The sequence below is a fragment of the Micromys minutus genome (genome assembly GCF_963924665.1).
Source record: "Micromys minutus genome assembly, chromosome: 29".
Taxonomy (NCBI): Eukaryota; Metazoa; Chordata; class Mammalia; order Rodentia; family Muridae; genus Micromys; species Micromys minutus.
In genome coordinates this window covers 2,177,858-2,191,086 of record NC_137964.1, presented here as the reverse complement: position 1 = coordinate 2,191,086, position 13,229 = coordinate 2,177,858, and the positions used below count along the sequence as shown (strand labels likewise).

Here is a 13,229-nt window from a genome sequence, read left to right as displayed (position 1 = left end):
GGTGTGCCTGTGTTTGTGGAGGCTGGAGAACAACTTTAAGGGACATTCTTTAGGAAGCTGTTTGTTTTCTTTGAGGCCTGGAATAGGCTAGACTGACGGAGCACTAGGGATGTCATGGGTGTGTCCCCATGTCTGACTTTCTTCTTGAGACAGGGTTTCTCTGTGTAGTCCTGGCTGTTATGGAACTCACTCTGTAGACCAGGCTGGCCTTGAACTCAGAGATCTGCCTTCCCCTGCCTCCCAAGTGCTGGGATTAAAGGCATTTGTTCATGTCTTTAATTTCTTAATATGCAAAATGAGTAATAAGGTTCCTGGGCCTCAGGGCTTCAGGATTGTGAGCCAAGATCTGGAATGGGCTATGAGACTTGTGGGCAAAGACACCTGAGGTTTGGAAGCTTCGAGGCTTGGGGTTTCCTGCTGCTTTGGATGAATGTTCTGATCTTGGAAGCTAAACAAGTTCAGGCTTGCTCAGCATTTGAATGGAATAAGCACTTGGCTTTTTTTCCCTTTTTCTTTTTTGGGGTGGTGGTGGAAATGACATCCACAAGCACGGGGACCTGGTTGATATTCAGACACTTGTGAAAAACCACAAGAGGCATGCATTATCTACCTGGAGTCCAGGCCCTCGGGAGGCTGAGACAGGAGGGTACCTCTAGCTTGATAGCCAGCCATTCTAACCAAATCAAAGCTGGAAAGTGGTTGAGAAAGACATGAGGTCAACTTCAGGACTCAGTGCATAGGCACACATGAGCACACACACACATGTAACATACGGTTATATAATATCTAATTGTAACACACAGTTCAACAATGCTTAGTGTGTTAATGACTTATAAGTGCTCACTTCTGAGGAAGGAGAAACTGTGTGTGGGTAGGGCAAGTGGATCCCCTCAAACCCTGGCTCAGAGGTGTCACTTAGCCGGTCATTTGTGACAACAGATGGTACTACATGGCACCTTGTGGGCAGACTGAGCTCAGATCATTTTACAATAGAAGTGTCTCGAATCTTTCTGTACATCAACCTGGTGGGAGAAGATGATACGTGTTATGTGTTTCACGTGGCCCAGGGAGATTTACAGACTGGCCAGAATGACAGCCATGGGTTAGGAGTGGTGGTATATACCTGTGACCTTGTCACTCAGGCAGGAGGCTAAGGCCTGACCTGGGCTACATAGTGAGACTTTGTCAAGAGGCCATGGAGACAGCAGTAAGATGCTTGCTATCCACACGTGAGTACAGAAGTTCAAATCCTAGCACCGGCACTAACAGCTGGGTGTGGTCAGGGTGTTTCTAGGGCAGACAAGAGGGTCCCTGGCAAAGACAAGATGGTGCTTGGCATCCATCAGTTTAGATCCAGGCCCAGTAGAGATGCTGCCTGAAGTGAATAAGGTAGAGGTAGGCATCCCATATTCTCCTGGCTTCTGCATGTGCATATGTGAACGAACACACACACGTGACACATATGCACACAGGGTGAGCCTGGGAGCTAGGATGTGGCCTTCACTCTGTCTAGGAATCTTACTGTGTCCCCAGCCCTTCCCCACAGAGACTGACAGCTCGTGTCCACTCCTTCAGTTTCTAGCCAGGAAAAGACCTTCAGCCTAGAACATTGCTGAATTAAATCTAAATTAATTGAGATTTAATAAAATAGAAAGGACAGTTCTTCAGTTTCCATGGTTGCAATTCCGATGTAGGAGTGACACGTGGTCAGTTACCACAGCATGGAGTCTGCTGCTTGCTCCTTGGTCCTGTACCTGACAGACGCAGCTATGTGGGTAGCTTTGTTGAGGATGTCAGGCAGAGTGATGGGGCTAGTGGCCTTGGAGTGACTGTTCTGTAGGAGCTAATTAAGGTACTATGAATGGAACCCAGGGCCTTGATTATATTAGGTATGTGCTCTGCTGCTGAGCCACACCCCCAGCCCCTCACTGGGGGACTCTAGGCAGGGGCTCTACCACTGAGCCACACCCCAGCCCCTCACTGGGGGATTCTAGGCAGGGGCTCTACCACTGAGCCACACCCCAGCCCCTCACTGGGAGATTCTAGGCAGGGTCTCTACCACTGAGCCACACCCCAGCCCCTCACTGGGGATTCTAGGCAGGGGCTCTACCACTGAGCCACACCCCAGCCCCTCACTGGGGGATTCTAGGCAGGGGCTCTACCACTGATACCCCAAGTACCTTACTGGGGGATTCTAGGCAGGGTCTTTATGGCCGAGCTGTCGTTCCCAGCTCTTTCTCCCTTTTATGTAGACCATCTGAGTTCCCCTGACCAGCCTTGACTCACTCCAGTCCAGAGTGGTCTTGAACTTTCCATCCTTTTTGCCTCAGCCTCCTGAGTAGTTCTAACGACTGTCCTATGCCACTACCCCTGGTTTTGTGCCTGCTTTAGGATTGCAACTAAACCAGAGAGCAGCATTGACTTGCCTGGTCACTGGGACCCCTACCCCACCCCTCAGCTGTCATCACCCCCAGCTTGGGAGGAGGAGTTGGGGCCCCTTAGAGCCCTGGTGGTGACAGGAACCGTTGGTGGCATCCGGGCCCCAACGCTTCTCTGGATTGGGGTGCTGCTCGCTGGGTTTCACAAGCCTGGGCAGGGGCAGGCCCAGGCCCCGCTTCCGCACAGTCCTGGCAGGAAGAACTGGTGGCTGATGTAAGCCTTTGCGCAAACCCCTGGCTATTGGCTTCCGGAGCCTTCTACCGGCCGTCTGCCACATCAAGGAGGAAGCCTAGGGTTTGGCACGGTCCAAAAGCCCTACCTTCCCAGGCTTGGGCTACATGGATGTGCTGACCGGCTACAAGGGCCCTTGGGCCACAGGAATTGGCGCTGGATTTTGGTGAGGGACTGGGCTTCAGTGATGGTGGCTGAACAGGGTAACAGACGTGTGATCAGAAGGTGTGTACTGTCTCTAGCTTCTCTCACTGTTCTGGGAGTGATCAGGGAGGAAGCCCTGCCCTCTGCTAACTCAGTTTTCCCATGTGTACCCCTAAGGGCCTGGGGACATATTTTGGAGTCCTGTCCCCTGGACACTTCGGGCTTACATGGGAAGACCAGAAACAGGACTGCGTATGTATGTGGGCGGAGTCTGTGAGATTCCTGTGGCTGAGACCGGTGGGCCCCTGGCATCTGAGCCACACATCCTGTCTGCTTTGTCTGCAAACGGTGCCCACCTCTCAGGGACTTGCAGGCTCTTGAAAACTTACATGGATGGAGTTTTCCTCTGGAGACCAGCCAGGATGGGCACCTGGTGGGTGCTTGGTTAGAGCGCTGGTCCCAGCCATGTGTTCAGGGCTACACACCCTCTTTCTCCTGCAGGGTGTTCCTGGGAGAGTTTGAATCACCCACGGAACATCTGGCCTATTTACTATTATTGTTCCTAAAACTATCATATCTGTTAAGTAGATCTTGTTAAATGTGTGCCTCCTTCCTACCTTGTTTTTGTTTTGTAATTTTATTTATTTATTATTTATTTATGGTTTTGGTGCTGAAGTTTGAACCTAATTCTACACGTGCATTAGGCAGGCACCTTACATCCCCAGATTGAGTTTGGCTTTTTTTTTTTTTTTTTTTTAAAAGACAGGGTCTCACCCTGTAGCCCAGACTATCTGGAACTTGCTGTACATCCCAGGCTGGCCTTCAGTTGCAGCAATCCTTCTGCCTCAGCTTCCTTAAGTGCTAGCTAGGATAACCGATGTGAGGTATCATGACAGGATCCATCTTTTTTAAACTTGCTTTTTTTTTTTTTCTTTTGAAATGGGCCCACCTCATAGTCCAGGCTAGCTTAGAACTTTCAGCCCTTTGGCCTCAGTTTCCAAGGGCTGGTATTGTATGTTGTCAGCATTCCTAACTTTTGTTTCCCTCTGAGATGCCCTGCCGGACATGCGGGGAATCACTACTCTTTGGCTAAGCTGAGGCTTTTCCTTCCTGGGCCTCAGTTTCCCCATCAGTTACATGGCCATATGTAGTCAGTAGACATTCAGAGGCTCTTGCATACCCTGGGTGACCATGAGGTCCTTGGGCACCTTGGTCTCTGGACAAAGTTCTGTGCTGAGCTCAGAATGTGATCGCTTTCTCCAGTGGCCAGTCTTTTACTCTGTGGCCTGGGTAAAGGACCCCCTCCATTCCTAATTGGACTCAGGCTTCCTCCCATCCACAGCCAAGGCAGTAAAAGCATTCTCTGGGGTGCTGGCCCTTGGGGAAGTCTGGCCTTCTTTCTTGATGCTATGGTGACTGAGCCCATAGGGTGTGGCTGGGGCTGGCCAAGGGATGCCTTTTGATCTCTCCAGGAGTGAAAGCTTTATGCAGTGAGGACCTTGGGACAGTGGTCCGGGTGGCATAGCCTGGCTCATGGGCTGCCTGACAGGGACCCCCCCCCCCTTTTCTCTGCAGGCGAGGCCTTCTTAGGCAGCTTTGTGGCCAGCGGGATGGGGCCCTCGGCCTCCTCTCAGGGGAGTCCAGTATCCTTGCCCTCTGACCTCTCCTTCCGCTCCCCCACCCCCAGCAACCTGCCCATGGTGCAGCTATGGGCTGCCCACGCCCATGAAGGTAAGGAGTGGGCCAGATGGGAGGGGCTGAGGGCTGCTTTTACGTCCCCAACACTATTCTCAACACTTTTCTCCCCACGGCCTCCCTGTTTCCCCTGTAGCACTTATTTTACTACCACAGGGCCTTTGCACGAGCCATTCATGCCTCTGCTTGCAGCCTCTCACCCCAGCCCACCACTGGTTCCTCCTCTGCTGCTCAGTCAGCTTCTCACTGATACATGGCAGAAGACAAAAGGTTTACCTGTGGGTTCCCAGATCACGTGGTGTGCGCTTTGGGGGCAGGGACTGGTGCATATTTAGTGGAGCACCTAACAACACACTTACTCCCACTTACACACACACACACACACACAGAGTGTTGTGGTGGACCTCGAGCCTGGGTATTCTGGGCTTGCCTTTTTGGGGGGTGGGCAGTACTGAGAATTGAACGAACCTAAGGCCCCTGTCTCCTCCACCTCTGTCTCTGGTGGATTTGGGGTTTTGGTTTGTTGAGGTTAGGGTCCTCTTACATCTTGTGGATCCTCTGGGCTCACCTAGAACCCAGGACATTATAGCTCGGGGAGGCCCCTATTGTCTGCTTTTGACTCTCTGGGCCATTCCTCACCCCCTGGGTTGGACGCAGAATGAATGCTGGCCAGCATGGGTTGTGGGCTGCTGTATTTTGCCCAGCTGTAGCTGGAGGTGTCACTGCCAGGCATGACAGAGTGGCCTTTTCTGTACTAAAACCATTTTTCTTGGACCTCTCAGGACAGGCACGTGAACCCAGGGATGAGTATAAATTGCACGAAGGCTGTTTCCTCTGCTGGGTGTCGGTCATGGGCTGGGGTGGGCTGGTGTTCTGCCTGAGCTCCTCCCACTCAGCTCAGCCAGGGTGAGCGCTGAGCAGGGGCCTGGAAGAGCAGAGGCTACCCCTGTGTCATCAGCTCATTCCTCAGCTTTCCCTGAGACAAACATACACCACTGGCATGACCTGGTCCTCGGGCTGTGTCCTTAGGTCTCCTCCACCCTCGGCAGTGTCTGGGGCCAGGCGAGACCTGGGGTGCCTGTCTTACGCAGGACAGAGCTGCAGAGGTCCCACTGCCTGCAGCTGAGCTTTGGTGTGTAACTGACGCTGTGGACCAGGCATTTGTTTTGTTCTATGACTTGCATAGTGGGTTCTTTTGTCTTGTGTTGGTATCGTGGTCATCTTGCTAAGTAGTGCTGGCTGACCTGGAATTCACTGTGTTGATCACAATGGCCTCAAATTTGCAGCAATCCTCCTGCCTTTGTTTCTCAAGAATTAGGATTACACAGGTGAAGCCACCACTCTGGACAACCCCGTTTGTTTGTTTGTCTTGAGATAAAGGGTCTTACTCTATAGCTCAGGCTGGCCTCAAATCCACCTGCCTCTGCCACAGGAAAGCTAGGATTGAGGGCATGTACCAGCACACCTGAACTTAAGTGTTTACTTTTTAAAAGCAGGTTCTCGCTGAGTTGCTCAGGCTAGCCTTGAACTGCCTGCCCTCAGTCTCTCTGCAGGTCAGGATTCCTGGCCTGTGTCAGCAGAGTGCAGTCTGTGTGTTTGGGGTCAAGGGGACTCACGTTCAGGACCTTGTACATGTCAGGCAGGCATCCAGAGTGCCATCCTTAGCTCTGTCTGGTGGTCTGTATGTCCCAAGTGATGGTGGAGAAAGGCCATCAGTTCCCAGGGCCAGGGACAAGCCTCGGATCCCTGATCCCAGGCAGACCTCAGGTGAGAGCCAGGGTCCCTTGTTGCTCTTCCCCATCTCAGGCAAGCCATAAGAGGCTCTGCCTGGCCCCAGTCCTGGGTGCATTCCCTGCTTGCCTTGGCCACAACCCTTTTTGAAGTCACACTGCTCTTTCCCTTTGGGCCTCACTGGAAGAGCCCTTTTAGGCAACTTAAGAGGTCCTTCTTGCAAGACTGGGCCGCTCGAGGTGCCGACTTCAGTGTTCAGAGAAGGTAGGCGATCAGTTCTGAGGCACACAGCAGAGAGGAAGACCATGAAAACTGGAATCCAGAGTCTACACTGCACTGAGGTTGTGTCTAAGCCGTAGGGTCCGGTGACTTCAGTTCAAAGCCAGGTTTAGCTGCACTTTGATCTTATAGACAGTGGTCTCCTCTGAGTCTGGTTTTTTTTTGTTTTTGTTTTGCTTTGTTTTAAATCTGTAAAACGAGAAGACAAGAGTGCGTGGTCTTCTCGGGGATGCTTCTGAGGTCTAAGTGAGAATAATGGCTTTGAGTCCCTTCTTGGTCAGGTCCATTCTGCCTTTGATCCCGAAGCGTTTGAACCTGTATCTGAGCCCTTGTGGGTTTCCCTGGGCCTCAAGGAAGGCTTGAAGTAGCAGCGGTTTTTTTTTTTTTTTTTTTTTTTTTTGGGGGAGGGGGCAATTGTTGCCATGAGAACTGATGTTAGCCAATCAACTTCTTATACCATGGGACTGACAGGCCATTGTGGCTTTTTCCAAGGAGAAGCAAATGTTAGGGGGACGTTCATGGGTGAGCATGAGTAGTGTAGACCTCTTTGTCTTTTCTCCTTAGGCTTCTCCCACCTGCCCAGTGGGCTGTACCCATCCTACCTCCACCTAAACCACCTGGAGCCCCCCAGCAGCGGGAGCCCCCTCCTCAGCCAGCTGGGTCAGCCCAGCATCTTCGATGCCCAGAAAGGTAAGGGGGCAAAAAAGGGGTGGGACTGTTGTTAGGCAGGGAGGGGGTGGCAGAGTGATTTCCTGGGGTTTTTCTGGGGTCCTCTGGGGTTCCAGGCATTTACCTCTTTATTGGAGAGTTTCTAGGATGGAGCCCAAGGTCTTACAGGTACTCGGAAAGAGCCCTACTGCTGGGCTGCACCCTCAGCCCTTCACCAAGATTTCCTTTTCAAAATAGAGACAGGGTTTCTTTTTGTAGCCCAGGTTGTCCTGGAGCTCACCATGTGGACCAGAGTGACCTTGAACTCAGAGATCCACCTGTGTCCCTCTTCCAAGTGTTGGGTTTAAACCTGTGCACTGTCATCCCTCTTTTTAAAACTAATTGAAATCTTCCTTCCTTCCTTCCTCCCTCCCTCCCTCCCTCCCTCCCTCCCTCCCTGCCTGCCTGCCTGCCTGCCTGCCTCCCTGCCTGCCTTCCTTCCTCCTTCCTTCCTTCCTTCCTTCCTGCCTGCCTGCCTGCCTGCCTTCCTCCTTCCTTCCTTCCTCCTCCTCCCTCCCTCCATGCATAGATCCCAGGACAGCTCCTTCCTTCTCCCCCCCCCTCCTCCCTTCCCCCCTCCCCCTCCCTCCCTCCCTCCGTGAATAGATCAGAGGACAGCTTTTGGAGTCCTCTCTTCCCACCAAGTAGGCGGAAGATCTGACTCAGGTCTTTAGGCTTGACAACAGACATTGTTACTGGGACACTTTATAGGTCTCTCTTTCCTCTCCCTCCCTCTCTAGTCCTTTCTTCCCCCTCTCTACCCCCCTTTCTGTCTCTCTTGCCTCATGCCCACAGTAGTCTAGACCTTGGTTAACATCTACCTGCTTTTACCTCCTGAATGCTACGTCAGTCCCAAAGATCCTCACCTGTCCCTCGAGTTTACTCTGGATAGCTCTGAAAACGACCTTTGACCTATGAGGAGACAGACCTGGGAGGATGGGGTGATTAAAGCCAGGTTTCTACTCACTTTCCAGCCATGCCTGGCTTCTCTCTGGGGCACCGCTGGGTGAAGGGAGAGTGCCTTGGGGTCAGGAGTCCTGGTTCACTGTGCCCTCTCCTCCTTAGATGGCTTCTACCTGCCCGCGCCGGGGACCCTGCATGGTCACATGCCCTCTTCCAGAACTCCCAGTGGCCACTCCTCAGGCGGTTCAGCCAAAGGCTCCTCCCGGGAAGGTACAGGCAAGGATCGCTCAGGCCGTGGTGGAGACCCTCCTCCGTTATTTGGCAAGAAAGACCCTCGGGCACGTGAGGAGGTGTCCGGGCCCCGTGGTGTGGTGGACTTGACCCAGGAGGCCCGAGCTGAGGGCCGCCAGGACCGAGGGTCCTCACGCCTGGCTGAGCGCTTGTCTCCCTTTTTGGCAGAGGCCAAAGCCAAGGGTGCACTGCAGCCGTCGGCCTTGAGCCTGTGCAATGGTGTGGTGGATGCAGGGCTGGTGGCCGAGTTGGGCCGTGGAGGTGCCAAGGAGGCAGCCAGGCAAGAGGAGACTGCACGGCTGCTGCGGCGGGCTGAGGCCCTGCTGCCCGCTACAAGGCCCTGTGGGTCCCCACTTCCTCCTCCACCACCACTGCCCCCCAAGGGTCCCCCTGCACCCCCTTCCTCGACACCAGCCGGTGTCTACACCGTGTTCCGTGAACCAGGCCGTGAGCACCGCGTGGTGGCACCCACCTTTGTGCCTTCTGTGGAGGCCTTTGATGAGCGTGTGGGACCCATCCAGATAGCATCCCAGGCTCGCGATGTCCGGGCCAGGGAGCGTGAGCCAGGCCGTCCTGGGGTCCTGCAAGGTCCCCCTGGATCTCCACGACTGGAGCGACCAGAGGTCCTGCGGGAGAAAAGTTCAGTTATCCGCTCCCTCAAGCGTCCGCCTCCATCGGATGGACCTCCAGCAGCCCGCCCCTCCCGGTCTTCCCCGGATGCCCGAGCCTACCTGCCCCCCAAGGAACTACTCAAGCCTGAGGCTGACCCGAGGCCTTGCGAGCGTGCACCCCGAGGCCCGAGCTCCTCTGCCGCCCAGCAGGCTGCTAAGCTCTTTGGCCTGGAACCATCCCGACCACCTGGGCCGGAACACAAGTGGAAACCCTTTGAGCTGAGCAACTTTGCCACCACGCAGATGGCTGCCCTGGCAGCCCAGCATCACCATGCCAGCAGAGCTGAAGAGGAAGCTGCTGTTGCCACAGCATCCAAAAAGGCCTACCTGGACCCCGGGGGCGCAGTGCCCCGCCCCTCGGCCACCTGCGGCAGGCCGGGTGCTGACCTCCACTCTACAGCCCACGGACCGGGAGAGGCCTCTGCTATGCAGAGCCTCATCAAATACAGTGGTAGCTTTGCTCGGGAGGCCGCGGCCGTGCGCCCTGGCGGCTGTGGGAAGAAGAGCCCCTTTGGAGGCCTGGGCACCATGAAACCTGAACCTACACCCACATCTGCGGGTCCCCCTAGAGCCCAGGCCCGACTCATACACCCTGGGGTCCCTACAGCCGGAGGGGGCCGGCAACTGAAACGGGACCCAGAGAGACCCGAGAGTGCCAAGGCCTTTGGGCGAGAGGGCTCTGGTGCACAGGGGGAAGCCGAAGTAAGACACCCGCCTGTTGGCATTGCCGTGGCTGTGGCCCGGCAGAAGGACAGTGGGAGCAGTAGCCGGCTGGGGCCTGGGCTGGTAGACCAGGAACGCTCTTTGTCGTTGAACAATGTCAAAGGTAGGTGCTGGGTCCGGTGTTGGTGGTGGTGGTGGTGGCGGCGGCGACCGGCCGTGGGGAGAGCGACTTTAAAACTATAGGATCTCATGCACAAGATAGGCAAGTGCTCTGCCGTTCTACCCCTTCCTTTTACTTTTTGGGGGACAGTCTTATATAGGCTGTATATAGCTCACTCTGTAGCCAAGAATGCTCTTGAACTTTTAATTCCCTTTTCTCTGTTTCCAGAGTGCTGGGTGTTGTGGTAACAGTACGTGCCCCAGGACACTGGTTTATGTAGTGCTGAGGTGCTCCCAGGACTGTGCTGTGCAGGCATTCTAACAATTGACCACGCCTCCAGCCCCCATTTCTCACTTAGTTGCTGGGTAGTCTAGATGGATTTTGAACTTGCAATAGTTGGGAATGAAATCAGGAAGAGTCCCACTCTTAACTGTTAATATTTGGTTGTGGGTACAGGTGCTGTGTGCAAGTGTGGAGGTCAGAGGACAACCTTGGGTGTTTGTTCTGTGTTTGAGACAGTCTCTCTTTTTAATTTGCTTAGTGAGTGTGTGTGTGTCCGTGTCCCACACAGCCATGTGAACTCACCATAGTAATTCCGGGGAAGTCAGAGGACTAGTTGTACGAAATGACTTCTCTTCTACAAGTGGGTTTTGGGGTCTTCAGGCTTGGCAGCAGGTGCTTTGCCCGCTGAGTCACCTGACTGGCCCAGGACGGTCTCTCTTACTGGGGTTGCAGACACCAGCCTGGCTGGCCTGGGATCCTCCACAGATTCTCACATCCGGCCCTCTTCTTTGTTGGTTTGTTTGTTTTTGAGATAGGCTTCTCTGTGTAGTCCTGGCTTCCCTGGAACTCACTCTGTAGACCAGGCTAGCCTTGAAGTCACAGAGATCCGCCTGCCTCTGCCTTTCAAGTGCTGGAATTAACAGTGTGTGCCACACTGCATTCTTGGTTCTACTTGCCTCTGGCTTCCTAATTTTTTTTTTTTTTTTTTTTTTTTTTTTTAAGATGGGCTCTCACAGGGTAGCCCTGGTAGCTTGAAACCTACTCTGAGGACCGGCCTAGCTCTAACTCACAGGGATACACTTACCTCTGCCTCTGGAGTGCTGGGATTCCTACTGGTTTCTTAGTCTTTTCTCGCAAGCCTCCCCTCCTCACACCCCACCTCCCTCCGGTACTGCTTTTCTGCTCCCCACTTGCCCATCATGGTTGCTATTGGAACTTTGATTGCCTTTCCCATTATCCACATAGATGTGTAGCGTGCAGGAGAGGAGAAGGAAGAAAAAGACCATTATGTTTCCCCGGCACCCCAAACACTTTCCTGGCTCTCCCTGAATTCATTTTCCCGTGCAATTTGTGTCTACCTGCCGAGTGGCTAGCACAGTACAGCCTCGGTCTTACGAGTCTCTCCCGCATCACAGTGTGGGTTGTTTCTCCCGAGATGTCAGACTCTTTACAAGTATCATTTTTTTTAACGGCCTTTAATATTCCGTGGAGAGCGCACACCAGCAGGTACTGTAGTTAGGTCTCCGTTCCCCAGTGGGCATTTTAAGTCTTTGCCTGCTCTCTTTTGTGTGGAGAACACTGTGTGGAATATTTTTGCTCGTAAGCACCTCTGTGCTGTTTTGAGTTGCTTTGTTCTATCCTAGGGATTCCTAGGAATAGACCAACCTTAAGCCTTTCATTCTGAGTCTACAGTGGGGTAGAGCCGGGCGTCAACTCATCATTGCCTCTGGGGTCCAGTCAGTGTGGGGCCTGGAACATAGCAGGTGCTGGGTAGCCAGGTGAATGAATGAATGAATGAATGAATGAATGAATGAATGAATGCTTGTGAATGGTAGAGGCAGCTTCCTGACAGCCTTTAGTGAATCCTTTTTAAACTAAAACAAAACAAAACTGTGTGTTAGTGCCCACAGAGCTGAGAAAGGGGCCTCACATCCCTTTTATCTGCTGAACTGTCACAACAGCACCCTGGTTGCAGCTGCTGCTTCTGTAAAATGATTGTTTATTATCAGATGTGCGCCTGGACACGCTTGTGTGCACGTGTGCACTTGTGTGAACATGTGCTTGCCATGTGCAGATAGGTCAGAGAACAACTTCCTAAAGGTGATTCTTTCCTCTTACTGGGTTCAGGGGTCAAATGCAGGTCACCATGCTTGTGTGGCAAGCAGTTCTGTCCACTGGATTGTCTCACTCGGCCTTTTTTCTTTCTCCTTTCATTTTCCTGTCTGCCTGTCTTGTCTGTCTGTCTAGTGAGCACGTGGGCATTTGGGTGGCCTGTGGCTGTTTTAAGGTCAGAGGACAATCTTGCTGTATCTCCTTGCCGTCAGCCTTGTTTATTACAGTGTATAACAGGCTGCCTGGTTTGTGGGTTTTGAGGGGGACTCCCCAGTGTTTGTCTTCTGTTTCATTGTAAGAGCTCCAACACAGGATCTGATTCTCTTTGTATCTGTCAGGCCATCTCTCCTCCGCCCCATCCCCTTGTTTTCTTTTTCTTTTTGAGGCAAGGTCTTGCTATAGCACAGACTGAGCCCAAACTGGCTTTGGCCTTGTGACCCTCCTGCCTCAGCCTCCCAAAGTGACCACACTGGGCTCATTTCTTTTAATCCACGGTGAGGTTGGTCAGAGTCCTTGAGCCCTATACCGTGTCCGCTAAGGGCAGAGCCCGCTGCCATGCCAAGGGCCTGTGGGTCCAGGCATTGAAGCGGCACCGGTGTACCCTCGTGATGTCACGGCAGGCTGAGTGAAGGCCAGGGAAAGGTGGTGTCCAGCTGGTCCTTGCTTGTGACATCTCAAGGCAGGCATTGGTTCATGTCCCTAGCCTCTAGGACCACAGCCCAGGGCCAGCCTGCACAGGAAGTGCGCTCTCTTACTGCGGGTTCCAGAGTAGACACCCTTAGAAGCACGAGAAGCTTGTCCATGCACGTCCCCTTGGGTTCCGCCCCTCCCCTGCCTGCCTGCTGCTGCCTTCTGGGTGCGAGCAGCCCCTTCTGTGGCCTCTCTCCTGGAATCACTTAAATCTTATTTCCCAGACAGCCTAGCAAGTCCAGGTGCTCTGTCTCACTTTGACCCATTTGTAATGTCAGAGCAGGCTTCCGGGACGCACCCTGCCCTGAGGGTACTGTGCCTGGGTCTGTCACTTAGTGTGGAAGCAGGGATTTAGGGTTGGGCTTGGATTCACAGACACCCTCCTGACTCTGTTAAAGGCCTTTGCTACCACACCCTTCTCAGGGCTTCGTCTCTCTTTATGTCACCCAGTGCTCCAGCTGGCCTATGCCTGTTTTCCTGGTAGAATACTCCCCATCCCTGTGTTGACT

General features: G+C 53.4%; 1 protein-coding gene across 6 annotated transcripts in view; it reads left to right on the top strand.

Moving 5' to 3' along the window:
- TNRC18 (trinucleotide repeat containing 18) overlaps positions 1 to 13,229 on the top strand; it is an 88,733-nt gene that overhangs the window by 20,419 nt on the left and 55,085 nt on the right. For 4 of the 6 annotated variants that reach the window (XM_080941426.1, XM_080941425.1, XM_080941428.1 and 1 more), the window contains exons 3-5: positions 4,390 to 4,545; positions 7,084 to 7,209; positions 8,293 to 9,918. In XM_080941426.1, the coding sequence (XP_080797552.1) occupies positions 4,390 to 4,545; positions 7,084 to 7,209; positions 8,293 to 9,918 (1,908 nt within the window). The remainder of the gene's footprint in view (positions 1 to 4,389; positions 4,546 to 7,083; positions 7,210 to 8,292; positions 9,919 to 13,229) is intronic. The other 2 variants (XM_080941429.1, XM_080941427.1) reach the window with 1 other exon arrangement.